Source organism: Heliangelus exortis, chromosome 1 (genome assembly GCF_036169615.1).
Source record: "Heliangelus exortis chromosome 1, bHelExo1.hap1, whole genome shotgun sequence".
NCBI classification, from domain to species: Eukaryota; Metazoa; Chordata; class Aves; order Apodiformes; family Trochilidae; genus Heliangelus; species Heliangelus exortis.
The window spans coordinates 142,924,201-142,944,459 of NC_092422.1; the positions used below are offsets into that span (position 1 = coordinate 142,924,201).

General features: G+C 40.2%; 1 protein-coding gene across 1 annotated transcript; it reads left to right on the top strand.

Annotated features, from left to right (window-relative positions):
- Positions 1 to 377: 377 nt before the first annotated feature.
- On the top strand, positions 378 to 20,137 carry PWP1 (PWP1 homolog, endonuclein). Its single transcript, XM_071729180.1, has 15 exons — positions 378 to 656; positions 768 to 826; positions 3,455 to 3,609; positions 3,987 to 4,072; positions 6,021 to 6,117; positions 7,631 to 7,741; positions 8,494 to 8,621; positions 9,959 to 10,032; positions 12,105 to 12,201; positions 13,077 to 13,138; positions 14,849 to 14,960; positions 15,912 to 16,002; positions 17,103 to 17,224; positions 17,681 to 17,786; positions 18,502 to 20,137. The coding sequence occupies exons 1-15, from the start codon at positions 591 to 593 to the stop codon at positions 18,615 to 18,617; spliced, it is 1,482 nt and encodes a 493-aa protein (XP_071585281.1). The 5' UTR covers positions 378 to 590; the 3' UTR covers positions 18,618 to 20,137.
- The last annotated feature ends 122 nt before the right edge of the window (positions 20,138 to 20,259 follow it).

Consider the following 20,259-nt stretch of genomic DNA (forward strand, 5'->3'; position numbering starts at 1 on the left):
ATCCAGCGCAACAGCATGGGCTAATTCATAGAAGCGACCGAGCACCCTCCAGCAATTAATTTCATAAAAAACGGGAGCAACTGATGCGGAAGGTGCTCAACCTCCAGTCAGAACAGGAACGTTCGCCTCAGGCCACCACCTCCCAGAGGGGGACGGCGCCTGAGGTAAGGACATTACGGCCACTCTCCCGCCTCCTCTTCAACTGCCGCGACGGTCCAACCCCCCCAAGCCCCGCCCATTCGAGGCCCCGCCCCCATATCGAGGCCCCGCCCCATATCGGGGCCCCGCCCCCATACCGAGGCCCCGCCCCCTACCGAGGCCCCGCCCCCCTCGGAACGCCCGCTGTCCCTTTATCCTTTAGCCCCTCCCCTCTCCTCCTTCAGGGCTTTCCCGGCGCTCGGAGATGACCTCACTCCGCTCTCCGTTTCCGCCCCTCCCGATCTCCGTTACTGTTGCAGGGGCGGAGATACACACACACACACCCTCCCCCGCCCCCGGTTCGTGACGTCACTCCGAGCGCGCCGGCAGCCGCCCGCACGTGCCTCTCAGTTCCGCCCGGTACCGTGCCGTCCGGCTCGCGTGCAGCCGCCATGAGCTGCCCCGTGACGTGCGCCGCCTGGGTGCGCTGCGGCGTTGCCAAGGAAACGCCGGATAAGGTGAGGGTGGAGGAGGGTAGGGGGGAAAGTGCCGGGGCTGAGGGACCCCCGCCCCCCCCCCCCCGCTGCTCCTCCCCGCCGCCCTCACCCCTCTCCTTGTCCGCCCCGCAGGTGCAGCTGAGCGAGGAGGAGCTGAACCGCCTCATTCAGGAGGCCCAGGACAGAGTAGGGTGAGCTGAGGGCGCCGGGGCTGGGGAGCGGGGCGGGGACGGCCGGGCACTGCTCAACATATCTCCCGGCCTCTGCTGGAGAAGGGCTCGGAGCCTCCCCGAGACTCGGCGCTGACAGATCTGGGGAGGGGGTACCCCCGAGCATCGGGAGAGCTCGGACACCGGCAGGCCGCGGATGCTCGGTGAAGGCCTGGCTTGGGGAGCACAGAATCATAGAATTGGCTGGGTTGGAAGGGACCTCAGAGATCATCAAGTCCAACCCTTGATCCACTACCGCTGCAGTTCCCAGACCATGGCACTGAGTGCCACATCCAGTCTCTTTTTAAATATCTCCAGGGATGGAGAATCCACCACTTCCCGGGGCAGCCCATTCCAATGCCTGATCACCCTCTCAGTAAAGAAATTCTTTCTAATGTCCAACCTAAACCTCCCGCGGCACAACTTGAGACCGTGCCCTCTTGTCTTGCTGAGGGTTGCCTGGGAAAAGAGACCAACCCCCACCTGGCTACAACCTCCTTTCAGGGAGTTGTAGAGAGTGATGAGGTCTCCTCTGAGCCTCCTCTTCTCCAGGCTCTTCAGCAGCCTGTAGGGTAGGTGGGCAGCAGCCAGCACGAGTTCCTCCTGAAGCGACTGTGTCAAGTGAGACTGACCGCCCAGGGGGTCGTTTGTCCGGAGACTGAAAGGAGAAACAGCTCCCAGAATGTGTATCCTGCCTTCGGCATGGGCGTGACAGCGCTGGGCTCTCCTCCCACACGGTGCTTCAGTTGTCAGTCGGGTGCCGTCCGAGGTTCGGATGAAGGGTGCTGTGACCTGCCTGGGGCCCGGTCCTCGCTGGAGTTACTGTTCCCACCAAGAGGGAGGAAAGAAGTTGGGTTTGTAACCATGGGTGCTTTGGAGATGAGGCAAAGGGAGGTGAAAGTCCCAAACTGAGTGTGAAAAAGTGGATGCTAAGGGCTGAGTCTGGCAGCCACAGAGGAGATCAGAATGTCTTTTTACTTAGGCTTTGTCAATAAAACTCAAAACATCACTCAGACATGTATTTATGGTTCACATATGAAATGGGAGACATCATGACTCTCCACTCAGCATTGAATGTCCTTAGGTAGTTGCCTTAAGTTTTGCTGCTCTGCTTCTAAGGAAAAGGTAAATAAACTTACGAAAAGAATAACAAATGACAGATTTAGGAAACATAATCCAAGGAAGACAATAAAGAAATGGCTTTCTTTTGCCTAGAAAAAGATAATGTAATGAGGCTACTTTCTGACCTCTTCCAGTTAGATTTGGTAATAAATTTAGACTTCTTATTCTGCTTCAGATATGTAGGCTCTGTGCTTATACCACAGTGTGTACACTTGAACATATGCAACAGGTACCAGTAATAACTTTCCTAGTTGGGTGTATATTATCCACCTGATTTTTGTTAGGTGGATTTGTGACTTTATTGCCACACTGTTTTTTTCCAGACTGTGGTTTGTTCTGTTTCTGTTTATCAATTATTCCAAAGTAATCTTCAGCATTTGGAAGATTATTACTTTAAGTTCATTTCTTAACCAATTATGTTTAATATTTCTGTTTTCTATGGTGTTACTTGTTTTTCCTATATGGGTGTGAACTTTTGATTTTTGAATGGATTCCTTGCGATTTCAAAAACATGGAAAGATTTATGGTGTTAGTAATTATGCATTCTGTTAAGCTTCAGCATGGAAATCTAGAGATCATCCATAACAACCAAAGGGGTTATGAACTTTTTATAACATCTGGTACTTTGTAGAATTTGTTACAACATCAGTAATTTTTTTTTCCTGTGCAAAGATCTTGTCATCTTTTCTATGATAATACAAAGTATTCAGTAAAATTAACAGATTATAAAGACAGGTTTCTGATATTTACTTTTGAACATACTTGTGAGAAATTACTTGGCTTATTGTGGCCTGGGTCTTTTGTGTGCAGAAAGACAGAAATACAGTGTATTTAGCAGCAATGAGTTCCTATGGAGCATGCTTTGTTGAGAGATCAGAGATGTCTGTTAGCCAGTGTTTAATTTACACTTCCTTCTCCTGAATTCCTTGCATATGGAAACACAGAAGTTTCAAGTTATCTAGATGTTGCAGTTTACCCTATAAGAAGTAATATGCAGTATGTCCCTACCTAATGAACTTTATGGGTTTTTTGTCTTCTAATGTAAGTATGGGAAGCATGAGGAAATAAGGTCCTAAAAGTCTTGAAGAAATGCTAGAGTCATCGTGCATGACAGAGCCTGTGAGTGGGGAAAATAAAAGAACTGAACACCTGTGAAGACACAGAATTGAGGTTGAGGGCATTGTATCTGCAAAAGTAGGATCAGAGAAAGGTATTTAGACAGCTTAGCTCTGTCAAGCCAAATTTTTGCTACATTTTGTCATTAAAATTTTTCAAGGAAAAGCTCTGGAAGCTTGATAATAGTGGTGTCTTGTATGTTGGGAAAAGATAGTAAAGCAGTGAATAGGTTTCCAAATCCTTGCCATAAAGACTTGAGACTGATGTGAACAGCCTGAAATGTGTGCTGAAATCTTGTTAGCAATCCCCTCAGCAATTGCTTGGAAGCATTCTAAATGACTTTGTTTCTCAGGGCTGCCTGTCTTTAAACAGGGATGGTGCTGGTGGTAGTGATGAAGGCCAGGTGGCACATGGCACGAACGCAGCTGCTCCTGACAGACCTAAATCTTCTCATAAAAATGAAGACCTGTCTGATGATGAACTGGATGAATATGATTTGGAAAATTATGATGAAGAGGAGCGCACAGGTAAGAAAAATTTAAATGTCAGATATGCAGTGCAAGTGAAGAACCTTTTGCACTTCTTGTTGATGCTGGAAATTCACATTTTGAATTATTTGCTTGTCCCAGTTTTTTAAGTGGTTCAGTAAGGAACAATTCAGTATCCAACTCCTGACACCAGAACCTAGAGCAGTGTTGGAAAGACTGTCGCTCCCCCTGCTGTAGTGCTGGAGCAAAGCAGAAATTGGTGAGAGCTCTGAGCAATTCAGCTTGATGAGGTTCTTAGGTCTGGAACTTGGAAGCTCATTTAGCCCACTTCTGGTATTTTGCAGCGTAGGTATTGATACAGGATAACTTCACCTATCATTGACATGTATAAAAAACTTTCTGAAAATTCCATCTAGGTGATTTAAAACTTGGAGATTCTTTGGCTGCTTTGACAGTATATGGGAGCAACGATCACGATCCTTACATCACTCTGAAAACCACTGTAAGTACTATAAAAACGTTAAATATCTTAAATAGCATAAACTTAAAAGTCAGTTAAATTTTGCCTAGTTGACTGCCTTAGGGTCTGTAGGTGCTTGCAGTCCTTTTCCAAAGGTTTGTCAGATTTTCAGTCACACAGAACTCTTCAAGCTGCTTTGTGCACTCCACTCTATATGTGCATTTTACATGTAAGTCTGACATTAAGGTGAACTGGCTCATTATTTACACCCTGTGCTTCTGTATGTGAAGAGGCCTTGTCACCTGTCAAGTAGGACCCAAAAACTGCTTCTTTCTCTTTTTCTGGTGAATAGGGATGCAGCATGCAAGACAAGAGGTAATCCTTCTACACTACTTAACATCAGTACTACCTTGGATAGAGTATTGGGTACCTCCTCAAAAAAGCAATGGAGAGATTACAGAGAATATCCCAAAGTTTAATTCAGAAGGATAGATTGTAATTTGTGATTAACTTAGTTTGTATGGAGAGATGACAGATACCATTTGCAGAGGAGGGTGCATGAGGAGAGACAATGTAACCAGGAGAGCCTGATCCTCTGGGGCGGGGTGATGGAGTAAGTGAATTTTTAAGACTTCAGCATAAAGATTATGGAATTTTTCTGGGTCCTGTCCTTTTAATACCATTTTGGATACTTTGTAAAGCTAGTGAGGTTGAAAGAAAGGAGTAGCTACGGGCTTCTGCCGTAACAGCTGGTTGGTGTGTCAGGGGATTTTGTCAAACTTTATCTCAAGGATCTTTGCTGGTGCCTTTGCATACTGTAACAAAGCTCAAGGAGAAAGGCATAAGTCTTATCTTTAAAACGAGTTCACTTGGTCAGTGCACTTTGGGAGACTATATGTTTTCTCTGTGATACACTAAATGGTTGATTTTTCTTGCTCCTTTGTACCAGGAGAGGAGAGAAATACTTTAACAGTCAAAGAGGTACTTGCATGGGGGTTCCGGGAGAACGTGAGCTGTGTTTATTCAGTGTCAGAAAAACTAATTTTCTTCCAAACATAAAAAAGTAAACCTCTTTTTCTCACTAAACGCAAGTCCTTTCCTCAGATTCTGAAGGGGAATACTTTTTAGTGCTTCATTATCATTTTATGTTGTCTTTTTGGTATTTACTACTAGTACTGTTGAAGACTAAATACTGCGCAGCCTTAAGCTGATTAATTTGAAGAAGTGCAGTATTTGATAGAACTCAGATATTGAAAAGATGCTTGAAGTGAATAAAAAATAAATTGAAAGCTTACAAAAGAAGTCCAGAATGTCTTGTATGGGTTGTTTAATTGAAGGATGGTACTCTGGTTGAGTAGGGCTATTAACTTTTATGTGCATTTCTTTTCCACTAATAAAAATACCCTGAATGCCTTCAATTCCTCAGTAACAATGAAAATCAGATGTGATGTGTTCTGGTAGGTACAACTGAATGCCCAGTGTAGCTGTGGGCAGTACTTTTCTGGAAATATTTTCCAGAAAGTAGACAATGCTTTAATGCTCTTGAATTGCTTGCTGGATGTGAGAAGCAGTTACAACATGCTTATTGTGTAAAGAAGTTGTTATGCTACATCAAGTGCTGAAGGCCTGAGACACAAGGGAAATAAGCTCTGTATGTGGGCTCTTGGCAGTGGTTCAGGAATGCAGTGCTGCATTGTGGTAGCCTCAGAAGATGGCTTCATATTTGGTAATTAAACATTGCTGTAAATCCACCTAGGTCCACAAAATTAGTTCTTCAGTTTTTATAATAACTATTCAGTCTTCCCATGAGTCTAATTCCTGTCTTCCCTTGTTTACCACCAAAAGATTTCAGGCAGGTGGGCAGAAGGGTGTTGGGTTTCAAGTGTTTTCAGGTTAAAAGTTGTGGCTGATTCAACCTTTTGCACATGTGTAGTTTTGTACATTTATGTGCTTTGCCTGACATCTGTTGTCCTCTCCTTTTGCTGTTCAGGATCAATATGAACAGGAGGACTTTCTGATTAAGCCCAGTGACAATCTTGTCCTTTGTGGCAGAGTTGATAAAGACTACTGTAGTTTGGAGGTTCATGGTAAGTAATACAGGATTTCTTCCTTGCAGTGAACTTAGGAGAGGGAGCCTTAGGCTCCTACATATTTTTTGAAAGATTTTTTTGCCTACCCATTTACCCTGTGTGTTTTGTCCTCTTTCCTGCATTACGGTGTTTTAGCCAGTTTCCAGAACAGGAGTGTTTAATGTGGAGTTGCTTTTATTTAAACAATAGGGTGCCTGTATCAGGCTGTATAGTATCTCCTTTTCTTAGTCCATTCCTAGTGACACTTGGAAAGTACTACAGCATTTATATTGTCTGAACAAACTTTCTTCCAAATGGTTACTTTCCTTCTCATGCAAGCTTCCTCTGGTGTTTTGTTGGTTTTGTGGGGGGTTTTGTTTGCTTGTTTTTCCTTTTTTCCTTGCTTCGTTTAAGTGTGCTTTTCACTGCTGGAAGTAGACAAGTCAGCACCTTCATCATCATAGTTTTAGAAGAAATAATCCTTAATAAGATTGGACTACTACTTGTTCCAGAGATGGGTTTAGTTTTACTATGAACCAGATTATTCTGTTGTAGAAAAGGAATATTTCTGTGTGTTTCTTTTCTTATGGTGGCTCCGTGGAGGGATGTTTCTGTCTGCTCCTGCTATGGTACATGTTTCTGCAAGCAAGTTATTCTATTTTAAGAAAACAACAAGACCAAATTGTTTGAAGGCATCTCTTCAGATAGCAGCATCAGTCTAAGCCTAGAAAAGAATAGCACAGGCTTCTGCAGTTTGTAACTTTGGGTAGCTCTGTCTTAGTTAATTACAAAGACTACTTAGTTAACTGAAGACTTTAGTTAATATCTGAACATTTGTCATGTACACTTAACAGCACAGTGATTTTGTGTGTATAATACTATCATATTAAAATAACACATCCTATTTGCTATCCAGTTAGTAAGTTCTTGCATTCTTTGAGGAGAAAAATAGTCAGCTAAAGGGAGTTCTGTGTTTGGTATATATATGCTTTACCATATAACATTTACCATAAAATTCTTCCTCTGTCTTAGTTGCAACCTGCTAAAGGTAACTTCATCTCAGTGCTCTGGCTTCCTCTAATTTGAAAACTGTTGACCTTCATTTCCCTTTTGATTGCATCTGGAATTTTTAAAGATTTTTAGAAATTGCTGATTCTGTAGAAGGAACATCTAAACCTTCTTTAATGTAACCTGACGTAGAGGTTACGGATATAGAGCATCTGTTTTGAAGTGATCTTACAAACAAATTAGCATGGCATGGTAGGAATAAAGTGTGTAAGCTTTGCTGAACTTGTCACTTCTTTATCTGAAATCCATGGGATAATGTATATATAATTCTATGAGGCATAATATTAGTACGTGGAGGCTCTGGCCTTTGCACTAGATCTCTGCTCACACTGTGAATTTGCATTCTAGATTTCCCTGTCGATTTAGTGTTTGCCACATCTGCCTTTTGCAAAAGTGAACTGTTTACAGCTGTTTGCTTTCCTCTTTACTAATGTCTTGTATGTCCTTTTTTTTTTTTTTCAAGTTTATAACCATGAAGAGAATTCATTTTATGTACATCATGATATTCTCTTGCCTGCTTACCCTCTAAGTCTGGAGTGGTTGAATTTTGATCCTAATCCTGATGAATCACCAGGTAAATTACAAATGATACTGCAAATGTCCTGTTAAATATTTTTTAATTTTAAAAGTATATAAATGTAAAGTTGTCACTAAATGATTTCCTCCAGTGGTACAAACAGAAATAAACCCAAGATATTCAGATGAAAAACTGAGTATGTGTTTTCTGGTTTGGAGATAAAGTCATCTAACTGATGCTTCCATAGCAAATGATATGACTAAAACACTGGTTGTATTACAAATAATTAAGTTACTGTTAATTAGCAGACCAGAGCAAGCTCTTCTCTAGTCTGCCTTATTTTCCTTTGCAAATGAAGGTTGCTTTTTTCCAAACTCATATGGCCAGAGCAATTGATTAACTGCAAAATACACCAAAAATCTTATATAAATCTAGGTAAATTTTAAGCTTTTTCTTGCGTTTTTTAGATATTTTTTCCATAGCACAAGGGATGTGGGGTTTGCTTGCATTTTTCTTTCTTAAAGTTGTAAAGACAAAATGTTGAACTTGTATATTCTTTGAACAGTTACTTGTACTGAAGGAGGAGCGTATTGGAGATTAAGTAAAATTTTTTCTGGCAACATACAGTGTCAGTTGACTTTTTAAAATTATTTGTTGTCAGTATTAAACATCAAATATGTTCAAATAAAATATTCTGGCATAGCAGTACAAGCTTTTGTTAATCGAAGAAACAAGCAATAGCTGGCTTGCCAAATAGGCTGCTTTGTAACTCTAAATAAGTGTGACTGCATTTGGGTTTCTCCTTGTAGGAAATTATGTTGCAGTGGGTAACATGACCCCAGTTATTGACATTTGGGACCTTGATATAGTAGAATCCTTAGAACCAGTCTTTTCTCTTGGAAGCAAGAAAGAGAAAAAGAAAAAGAAAGCAAAGAAAGTAAGTATTGCAGAATGGTTTATTTTACTGGATGAAGGAAACGCAGAGCAGGAACAATGTTATTACTTTTTTTCCCCGCAGTGAAAAAATCATAGATAATCTGGTTTAATTCCATCTGTCATGTTGAAAGATGGTGTTTAGACAGGTTCAGAAGACAATGTCATGGTAATCTGTGACAGGTTAAAATTAGTGTTTCCCTGTGACTCAGAGTTGAAAAGGCATTGAGCAATAGAGGATCAGGTTGACACTAAAAAAAATTTATTCAGGATTCACCTCTGTTAGTTTTATCTGTCTAAAATTTAAACATAATTTAAGCTTGTTATCAAGGTTGTCTAAGGTGAATGCACCAAGACAGCCACAGAGGATGGCTGAGTTTCTTTTACAGGAATATAGAGAAAACTTAAACTACCAAAGAGGAAGGCTGAGGTGTAGACTGGATGCTAACTTGTGTGAGATGAATCTGAACTTCACTGTATTCCTGAATTTCTTGTTTTCTCCAAAAGAGGCCTTGTAAACAGGCCTTGGCATGTAAAACAAGCATGGAAAATAACAAATCTTTTAGATTTTGCCTATAGTAGATGCTTCAGGAAGTGCTTAAAGACTCCTTAGAGTAAGTAGGGGAGGTCCATGCTGGGTGTACAGCTAATCTTGATTTTCCATATGAAGGAGCACTAAGCATTAGTCTTCTAAGGAACCACCCTGTTTAATTGTGAAGGGGGGTTACTTCCAGAGCTCTCAGACCTGGTTTTAAAAATAATAGGAAGGATAACTCTGGAAGGGGAATTTGCTCTGTGAAACTTGCTTCTGAAAATCAACAATTTACCAGAACTGCTGTTGAAGATATAAATGTTACCTTAATTTGAAATGTTAATTGTTCTCTGTGTAGATAATTAAACACTGGAATTAAAGAACAGGAGGGGGGTGGCTTATGGGTGGTTTCCAATTCCTGTCTCAGGAAACTGAGTTTGACCATTGTAAATGAGAATTTGTGGGAGCTGGCAGTTACCAGGACCTAAGGCTCAGTTAATTGTGAGGAGGCAGAGGGAACTGTTCAGAAAGAAGCCAAAGAAGCTTCACATTAGCTGGAGACAATGACATTTCATCTGCTAGCCTGAAGGGAGTAACCATGTGTGTGAGCCCACCAGCTGTGGATGGAGCAGTCTGAGATGTAGCATAGGAAGCAAGGTGCAGGTACTGCAGAGAAAGTTCTATCAAAAGCCTTGTTGCAGGAAGTGAGGATAATTTAAAACATGGCCTTAAGGAGTTCATAATAATGGATTATAATGCTTGATTTCTGTGGAAGCTGTAATTTTAAAGTGTTGTGTCTGCATACACAGAATTTATCTTCTGAAGAGACAGTGAAAGGACATACTGATGCTGTGCTTGATCTTTCTTGGAATAAACAAAGCAGGTAAAAGAACTTGAATAACAGTGGGTGGTGATAAATTGGTATACTTAATTAGGCATACATTTTTAACACAAATCTAAATCCTTATGTAGATTGAATTTGGAAGCTGTGCTGAAATGAAACAGTTCTCAAAAATATACAGACACCTCTACTTTTTGTTTGTTTGTTTGTTTTTTGTAACTAGGAATCTTGATATATTTTCTTAAAAACCCAGACAGGGCTAAGGTGGGTTTAAGCCATTTGATGTATTGGCTACATTTAAGTTAGATGCACAAATTGGAGAAGCATAAGGGCTGCTCTGATCTGTGCCAATCTGCCAATGACCTAAAACACTGTTTGCATGGATAGTAGATTTATACAAGGAAGTCTTTGCTATGCTGTTTTGTTTTTTTTCCCTGGCTTTTGCCCCAGAGCTGTAAACAGAAAAAGGAGTGTAAAAGCCCCAAGAGCACAGTTACAGAAATGTCTCTGACCTCTGGGTTTTCGTAGGCAGAGAGAATTACCCATTGCCTGAATTAACTAGCAATGAAGTGCTGCTATTGAAGCAACACAAAGTTGGTCCATCCTAGGGAAGAGTTCAAGGACAATGTCCTGAGTAAAATAAAGATGATGCTGGTTTTTTATCTCTTGTCTCTTGGGTGTTGTTTAACAGTTCAACCATCAGAGGATCCTCAGCATGGGTCATGAAACTGTTCCAGTTAGACACAGGCTGATTTTTTAGTATTTTTTTTCATGCTGTCATATATGAGACTGAAGATACACTTGGTCAACTGTGCTTACTCCTTCCTGATCAGCAGCTGTAAGCCTTCACTTAGAAATTATAAGTTTTGTTATCTAGATACTGAAGAAGGAAACACTCACATAGACATGCAATAAATGTATATAAAATGCACTTTTAATTTACAGTGCACTGTCTGTTGTTTTTAAATTATGCATAATTTAAAAGTGTAGTTATGATCATTCCATTAGCATTACAAAAGAGTAGCTTTCGTGTACCTAGTAATGGTTGTCTGGTGATAATATAGACACAAGTCACAAAAATTATGGCTCCAGCAGTTAAGTGTCTGGAATTCTGCAATGTGCTGAGTTACAAACTCATCAATACTGGTCAGACTTTCAGGAAATAAAATCAGCCGTGAAGTGGGAGTCTTAGGGGCAAAATAAGGAACTCCTTGGAGCAGCTTTATTTCAATGTTTTTGTTGGTGGTTTGGTTTTTTTTAAGCAGGACATATTGTGAAGGCTCTCTACAAACAACTTTCTGCCTGTAGGTCATAATGATTTTACTGTAAAATGTTCTCATAGCCTTCACTATGCATTTGCTTTACTTTCCATCGTAACATTGCTTGGGAGAACAGTTTTTCCAGGAGAATGTTAGCACTTTCAGTCAGAAATATTATTTAAAAAGGAAAAAAAAAGGTAGTATGGGGGGTGCAGTTTCAATCAGAAACCACATATTCTGTTTTTAAGACCAATGGTAGCAACTGTGGTGTGTATTTGACAGCCCTTTGGGAATGTTTTGAGTGTTTTCTGATTAAAAGTCCTAAACTGTGTGTCTGTTGCTTGAACACAGCTGGTCAAGTTGAAATGTGGGGTCTGTGCATGTGTAACTAACATGTAAGCTGTTTCAGCATTCTGTGACAGATATAAACACTGATACTAGAGAGCAAAATATTTAAAAGCAGGTTTCTCTGGCTCTTGGCTGTTTGTGTATACAAATAAAAATAAGTTGCATAGGTAACATTTAAAAATACTACCTTAATGTCAAAGGAAAGGAAGCACTTAAAAGCCTTTCATGCTTTGTTTGTTCAAGAAATCTTCCAGTAAATGGTATTTTAGGTGAAGTGTGGGGGAAATAGAAGCAAAACTGTCAATTATTATTATAAGTGTTGTACTAATATAAAGCCTGTTTGTAGGCTTTACTTGTAACTTAGAATTACCTTCAGGGAGATAGATTGCCTATGTACCAGAGTGCACTTGATCTCAGAGCCAGATTCTGGATGTATTTGGGATTTTTGTATTTGGGATATGTAGCTGCATAAAGATTTTTAACACTTTTTTTTTAATCCATTTTCAGGAATGTTTTAGCAAGTGCATCTGCTGACAGTACTGTGATTCTGTGGGATATGTCTGTGGGTAAGCCAGCAGCCAGCCTGATGCTACATACAGACAAGGTATATAATAGTTGCTGTGTTTCTTCCACTGTAAAATAACAGAGGAAAATAACTGCAGTATTTCATTAGCTGCTTAGTAGTGAACCCTGAGAACAACAATTCTGTAATTTTTCTAAGAACTGTGCAGAATTCTTTGAATTTCTGAATTAGTTGCTTTGGTGAACAACACTATATTTGCTTTTAAAAATGTTATTTGACTTATCCTTTAGAAAGATTGAAAATATTCACAGCCATTTTTAAAGTGTCTGTTGTGTGAAAGCCCTGATGGTAGGAAATCCTAGTAGTGCTTAAAAGCTACAAATAGGTCTCTGAGCATAGGTCAAACTGTAACACTCGCTTAAAGAAACAATGAGTGTGAGTTATAGTTTGTTCTAGGTAAGAAGGGTTTAAAATAAATGATACTAAAATACCATAGTGATGTATACTTCAGAAATTCATCTCATAGTAATTAAAATGTGAAAGTTAGTTATTAATAGCTATAACCTTATTTTGCTATTAACAGAGTCACTGGCCTCCTGACTTCCGTTTTTTTCCATCATCTGCATTTTCCCCCAAACTGGAAGCAGCTATTTTTTTACCTCATCCAGTTTAACATTTTAATCTGTAGGGCAGAAAGGGGGCGTGTGGTTCTGTTCAGTTAAATTATATTGGAAAGTATCTTGTTTCCACTGGATAGGGGTATTTGAAATAAAAATAAATACATGTTTTATGAGAAACCTGATGAGTATCAACAAGCTCAATAGGAGGCCTTTTTGGGGAAAATGTGTTGGTTGTGGAGAGGGAGGAGTTATGCTCTATTTGTTGAAAGGAAGTTCCTGTATATGTGTGTTATATCTAAATGCTTATTTTTAAACACAAAATCTTCTGTTATCTAGGTCCAGACACTGCAATTTCATCCATTTGAAACTCAGACCCTTATTTCTGGATCTTACGATAAGTATGTCAGGGTAATATTGTCAACTGTTACACATAGGGAGGGGGTATTAGTATTGAATTCAGGCTCTTAAGTTAGCTCATGTTTTTCTTTTCATGCTTATTGTTTACAGCCATGCCAAATTTGAGTAATGCTATGTTGGTTTGGTTTTTTTTTCCAGTTAGGTAGCCAGGTTTGTATGTGGCCAAAATGTAGTTTTCCTTACTTCTTTCTGAGGACTTGCCAAATCCTTTAACTATCTGGATTGGCATTTTCTTTGCCAGGCAGGTGTAACTGGTCCTGCCCATGAAAACTTGTCCAGGTTTTGCCAAATAAGACCAGGGTGGGGGTATAAGGGACCTCCAAAATCTCAGTCCACTCCCAAGAGCCTCTGTTGGTTGGCATGCCATAGCCAAAGCCTAACACATCATCTGTGACTGACTGTAGCTTGGAGATGCTGGAGTGGTTTGTGTCTGCACACTTGAGTAGCTCTGTCAGTGCCAGTTTTTACAAGCCCTGCCAGCCAAAAAACTTCCCCTCTATTCTCCCACCTCCCCAGGGGTAGCTTTTAAATTTTATTCTAGAACCATGATTTTTTGTGTTTTGCTTTTAAGGCTTTGTCCTTGTGTTAAAGTATTTAAAGATTTGTCAATCTTTATCCAAGCCTTTATGTTCTCTGGTTTGTGTTATGCTCTTGTTGCATCTGCTTAAGTCCAAGTGTCAGAGAAAACACTTCTGTTGTTGGGAACCTGCTTCTCTCCACTTTCTTCCCGTTTGGCTTCCTTCTTTAAAAATAAAAAAATAGTCCAAACACTGAGACCAGCTTCCTGATCCCCTTTGGTCCCACAGTCACCTATAAACCAGGGAACTATCTATGAGTTAGTAGACTGCCTTTGTGGACTTTTCCTGTCAAGTTTCCCAGGATCACAGGCTGTTCAATGAACTCTAGCAGGTGCTTTTGTAACCTAAAAGTTGGACATTGAAAGTTGTTGTAAAATGACTGGGAAAAGAACTGAGCAATCTAGATCACATTTCTTTGGCTTTAATTATAGAATAGGGTGGGAGTGGGTCACACCGTGGATGTAAATTGTGGTGAGGTGTTGCAAGAGTGACATCACTGCTCCTTTCTTGCATTTGCATCCAGGAGCTTTTTGAGTAGGGACAGATTCTGCCATCACTGTGCTAAGCACAAGCCTGTAAAAAATGCCAAAGAACTCACTAATTCCCATCTGCTATTTTTCCTCTTTAGAGTAGCATTTCCCTAACCACTTGTAAAGATTCATTTTATTATTTTTTTTTTTATTAAAGTATATTTGAAAATGTTTGCATATGTATCACAAATTCATTTCGTAATTAGTGTGGTTTTTTGAACAGTCATTACTTGACTTCACTGAAGTCTGAAGTCTGTTCATAATTAAGTGATATATTTGCATAATTATGGTCTCCTGTATGGTAAGTACCTAGTGTATTGAGCAAAATTGAGCCTCCTGCAGTTAAATAGAATGTTTCTTTGTAGCCAAGATGAAACTTTGAATCATATGTAAAAACCTTGTTCTTATCTGAGAAATTTTCTTCTGTTACTGAGTTAGACGACGAAATAGTGAAAGTGTTCTCTTTTTAGTTTTTAATTAGTAGTTTACATGGACCTTCTTTAGATGTCAGTGATAAACTTCATAAAGTATTCTACCATTCTTTTATTTCTTTTCTTAATTTCCCACCCCTTTTTTCCCATAGATCAGCTGTGCTGTATGATTGCAGAAACCCAGAAGATAACCATCGAACGTGGAGGTTTAGTGGTCAGGTTGAAAGAGTTATCTGGAATAATTTTTCCCCTTGTAATTTCTTAGTGAGTACATGCTCTTGTCTTGCTATTTCATTTACGCTGTATTACTGTGTTCATAATGTTTCTGAATCAGATAATGGACCTGATGGACAGCTGGGACTGTTGGTGTTGCTTATTTTAAAAATGCAGTGTGTGGGAGGATGGTTTTAGGTAGTTTTTTCAATACGTACATCAAGACCAGCTACTTTTTTGGTGACTTCATTGTTACAATAGAAAAGCAATTTATGGTGATAGATTTTAATTCCATAGGTGGCTTCTTTGCTGCATTGTTTGTGTTCTGTGGCTGGGTTATATTTCCTATTCATCTAGGAAGTAGCTGATTAGAACTAAGAGCCTGAATATTAATTTAGTGTTTCAAGTCAGTGCTAGAGGCCCTTCTCTGGTATACAGTTAAAAATGTCTTGGTTTGTCTATATTATTATCAGAATTTAAAAAAAATACAAAATTATTATCTCAGTGGCTGTCTTGTCTTGTTCTCTGTTGCTTTGTGTATGCAGCCAACAAAAGCAGTCACTCAGTTCTCTTTAGTTTGTGCTGTGCATCTCTCAGTTGAATCACCCTTAGCTTTGTAAAGGACTGTGAAGCCCCAGAAAGTGGCTCCAGAAAGTTTGAGCTGACTTTTGAGACTGAAGGCTCTGTATTTCATTGCCATATAAGCAAGCCAAGCTTAGTGGTGCAGCCATCTTCAACATACAATTTGGGAAATTTGTATAGGATTATGACTTCCATGTAAGTCCCTGCAGTATAGCTTAGGTACATGGAATAGCTCAGGCAGCAGCTGGATGGAGTCTGACTTCAGGGATGCAGAACTGTGTACTCTGATATGTCCTGCCAAGAAGCAGTGGAAGTATGTCTCCAGTCACAGGGATTTACTAGGGGACGAGTACTATTTCATAGAAACTTTTTGCCAAATGAGTGACAATCTCTGTTTTTCAATTGTTGTGGTTTCCTTAGGTAAGCACAGAGGATGGCTTTGTGTACTGTCTGGATGCTCGTTCTGATAAACCACTGTTTACTCTGAAAGCTCATGATGAAGAGGTGTCAGGTAAATAGTGTGTGTGTTGTGTTTGTCCCCAGTGGTGAGGCACAGCTGAGGGGCAGCTGGCATATGAAATGAATTTCTGCTGAGAAGCCATTGTAAGTGAAGTATTTTAACAGCAGTGAGCTTTTCTCAGTGAATACCATGTATAAACATGTCAAAACAGATCTGTTCTCTTGGGACACACTCCATGTGTTTTTTGAGTGAGGAAGAACAAACGCTATGCAGTCTCATCCAGGATAATGAACTACAATGTTTATTTCCTCTAGCCATAATTATTTTATACTGACATTTACTCTGGAGATGATTTAGGTATGGCATATGGTAAGGTTTTCACACTGCCTCCTTTAGACTGGTTGAATTTCTACACTTATTTGGTAAGTGTAGAAGCTTCTAAATAGTAACTTGAAGCACAGATTGGTGTCTAAAATGAGATCATATGAATATACAATGGTATATGAATATGCCTTCCCTACAAGAAGGCTGGAGAGAGACTTTTCATAAGAGTGTTCAGCATTAGGACAAGGGGAAATGAAGGAGAATAGGTTTAGATTGGATATTAGGAAGAAGTTCTTTAGTACAAGGGTGATGAGACTCTGGAGCAGGTTGCCCAGAGGAGTTGTGGCTGTCCCCTCCCTGGAAGTGTTCAAGGCCAGGTTGGATGAGGCCATGAGCAACCTTGTCTAGATGAGAGGCATCCCTGCTCTTGGCAGGGGGGTTGGAGTAGATGGCCCTTCCAACCTAAGCCACTCTGGGATTCATATTCTGTGAAAAAGATATGTTCTTTGGCAAACTAATGACAAGAACTACCTGGGGAAGCCAGATTATGTGAAGCAAGAAGCAGAACTTGCTATTGCATCTTTGCAACGTTACTGTTGCAGGATTGAGATTTTAAAATAGGCCTGCATGAAGTCAGTTTGCTCTCACTATAGGGCACAGTGGCAGCATGAAACTTTTGTAATTTCTTGCTTCTTTGTTCTGGCACAGAGTTTAGTGCAAGGAGGGTATTAGCTTTATTCTCCTGACTCTCTTCAGAATGTATCCTCATCTCTGTGAAACGGTGGATACCTGGGGCTCTCACACTGCTGCACTCTTAACTCTTCCAGGGCTACAACTAAGCAGTCAGATCAAAGGGTGCCTTGTGACATCATCTGCTGACAAATTTGTGAAAATTTGGGATATCCTGGGTGACAGACCAAGTTTAATCCATTCCAGGAATATGAAAATGGTAAATACTAATTTCTTGATTCCAAGAAGGTGCATATATAAACTGTGTCTGCATTATCTTTTCTGTCCAACTTGAATCTTGGTTTACATACTCTTAATATCATTTAGGGGAAAAAAATAATTGCATTTATGTATTCTGGATAAATCATGCTAATTACAGTGCAGTATTCAATCCAATGTGTAATTGGCTGCTTCAAAGCCTCAATCCTAAATACCACATGCAATGTTCTGAGTGGAACTGTTGGTACTCTGAGGTGCATCACTGAGGCCAAGATGTGCTTTACTGCTTGTAATTTACAGATCTTGACTTCAATTTTGTGCCTTTGCAGAATAAGTTTCAGGAAGCTCAAAGAGCTTACATTTGTTAAAACTTGCTTGGTGGAAGTATTTTCAGATGCCAAGTTCATTTTAGAATGATAAATTTTAGAAAAATCCTCCTCTTTCTGCCTCCCTCCAGGGTGTTCTGTTCTGTGCTGCTTGCTGCCCTGACTTCCCTTTTGTTTTTGCCTTTGGAGGAGAGCAAGAGGGGCTTCGTGTTTGGGATATAAGCAAGGTTTCTGCAGGTAAGTGTCTCATTTCTTTGACTCTTGTGGTTCTCTCCCCATGCCTCCAGGGTGTACTTGTGTATTCAGTAATGTCTTGTGGCTGAGAAAAACTGTAGGTTAATATTTTTAAATACCCCAAGACTGCAAATGTGTTCATATTTTCTGCTTCAAAAAATGTGGAGTTTTGGAGTTGCTTTTGTCACGTGACTTACGTTCCTGTAGCTGAAGTATATATAATACTTGATTTCTTATAGTACCTATGTTTTACTTTTTTCTTAATGTTCCTGGTGTAATATCCCATTCTTGAGTGCTTGTAGGAATAGAAGTGAGGACTGATGTTGATCAGCTGTCATAGCTACATTAACCTAAATGGCATGAATTTTTGGAGAAGGCTCTTAAGAGTTTGGTGGAAACCAGAAAGACTAAAAACTGGAACACATTATTTAAACTTAATTATTTTGCTCTACAGGACTCATCCGTTTCACAGTACAAGAATTATGCACAGAGAAAAATTTTGGGATAGTCTATGGGAGAAATAACAGGACTTGTAATTTAAATATCATATGCAGGAGATTGTCCTGATAGGTAAAGCTTTGACTCCCTACTTGGGGCAAGGGGAAAAAACTTTGAAACTGCACCAGGTTAGGATTTCCATTCTGTGGTGTTCATCGTGCTGTACCGTGCTTGTCTCTGGCACAATCAAGACGTGAGCAATCTCTGATCTTGGTTGCAGTGAATGAAGTGTTTGGAAACAGAGAGAGACTCGTTCTGGCCAGCACCAGCTCTGTGCCTTCCAGCTCCATGGCTGGCAGCAGCAGCAACAATTCAGAGACACCAATGGAATCATGATGGACCAAACGTCACTTCATCCAACTGATTAATGGGACTATGACTAATGTGCATCTTACAAGGCCTCCTGTTTGGTGAGAGTTCATAGAAAGTACTTGAGTGTCTTCCAGTCTGCAGGCTGCTTCATCTCAGTCAAAGAAACAGGGTGATATGGTTACACTCTTAACTTGGTAGTTCTAAGTTCCTGCCTCTGTTTCCAGCTTTGAAAGATTAAATCACTTGCTTTTGCCTGCCATGATTATCCCTGAAACAGGGGCTACTGTGTGTAAAGTTGATTATCTTAAATGAAATAGGCACTAGAAATAAAAAATGTTCTGTTGCTACCTGGAGTTTGAATACTGCAAAGAAGGTAAAATCTTCCAAGGGAATCAGAAGACATACTTCAGACAGCAGCTGTGTAGTAAATAAACAAATGCTGAATGAAATGACAAATGTAAATAGGTATTTATCCTTAATTTGAGACTGGGTTTACAGATTTCTAATACAGATTTTAGAAGTTCTTCTATGTAACTTTTTTTAAAGAGTATTTCTTGGGCAGTAAGTTTGAGTCCCCAAACAGAATCTCAAAATGTATTTGTAACACTTCAGATAATCAATATCAAACCAGAAATATCCCAGCTCTATCCCATCAGGATCAAGGGTTCCTCTTCCCTGGTTCTATAGTACCTGAAGCTTATTGATGTTACATGTGCATTGGGTTTTTCTTCAAAGAGAATTTGAACTGAAGTGAGGAAGGTGAGAGCCTGTTAGGACTAGGTAGGGAGGGCAGGTATGTCATCTGGTCACTGCCACTAGTGAAAGCTGTCCATGTTACTTAACTCCTCCCAGGCATTTCTTCCTGAAGGCACAGAAGACTGAGTATCAGCCTAACCACTGGCTTAAATGCTTTGTTAATAGCATCAGGAAACTAGTCAAGGAATGTGACTCTTAACAACTTCTTCACATTTAAAGTTAACACCCCACGTGCCTTTCCCCAGGCCAGAAGGCAAATGATACTCATGTTCTCCTGAAGTGCTTCCCTTGGCACATTCTGGAAGATGTCTGCCTATTGAAGTGCTGCTGCTGCTAAATTGCCCTGGGTATCAAATGCACCTGGTATCAAAGCACCTGTAGTGTTAGTGCAGATAGCTGACAAGATCTTAACCACTGCTTCCAGTCCCTAGCTGAATGTAACCCATCCTGATGAGGTGAAGCAGATCAACTCTAGGAGTACAAACTGCAGAGAGGGAGAAGGCAGGGCTGTAGGATTCCCCCCTGCCCATTGAAGTTAAGTATCTGTTTCTAGTCTGGTGACAGATGTATAGAATGGCTCCACAGGAACCAAGAATATTTTGGAGGTACTGGGATTCTTGCCTCAATCCTTTGTCTGCCAAGCATTACCGAGCAATGTTTGGACAACAAACGAGCAACTGTTTGTGTTAAGAAGGTGAAGGTATCAGAACCACCTCTCTTCACTTGCTCTCCATTAAAAATCTGCAAGGTTTTCAAAGCTTTCATTTGAAATAAAAGTTTTTTGTTAAGCACTTTGAGGGTAGTCATTTTGTTACCTCTGGTATTATTTCCCACTGTAGCTCTAGAAGTTGCTTTTTAAGACACAATTGTGTTACTGCAAACAACACATCTTCCCATTGACTAAGCAAAA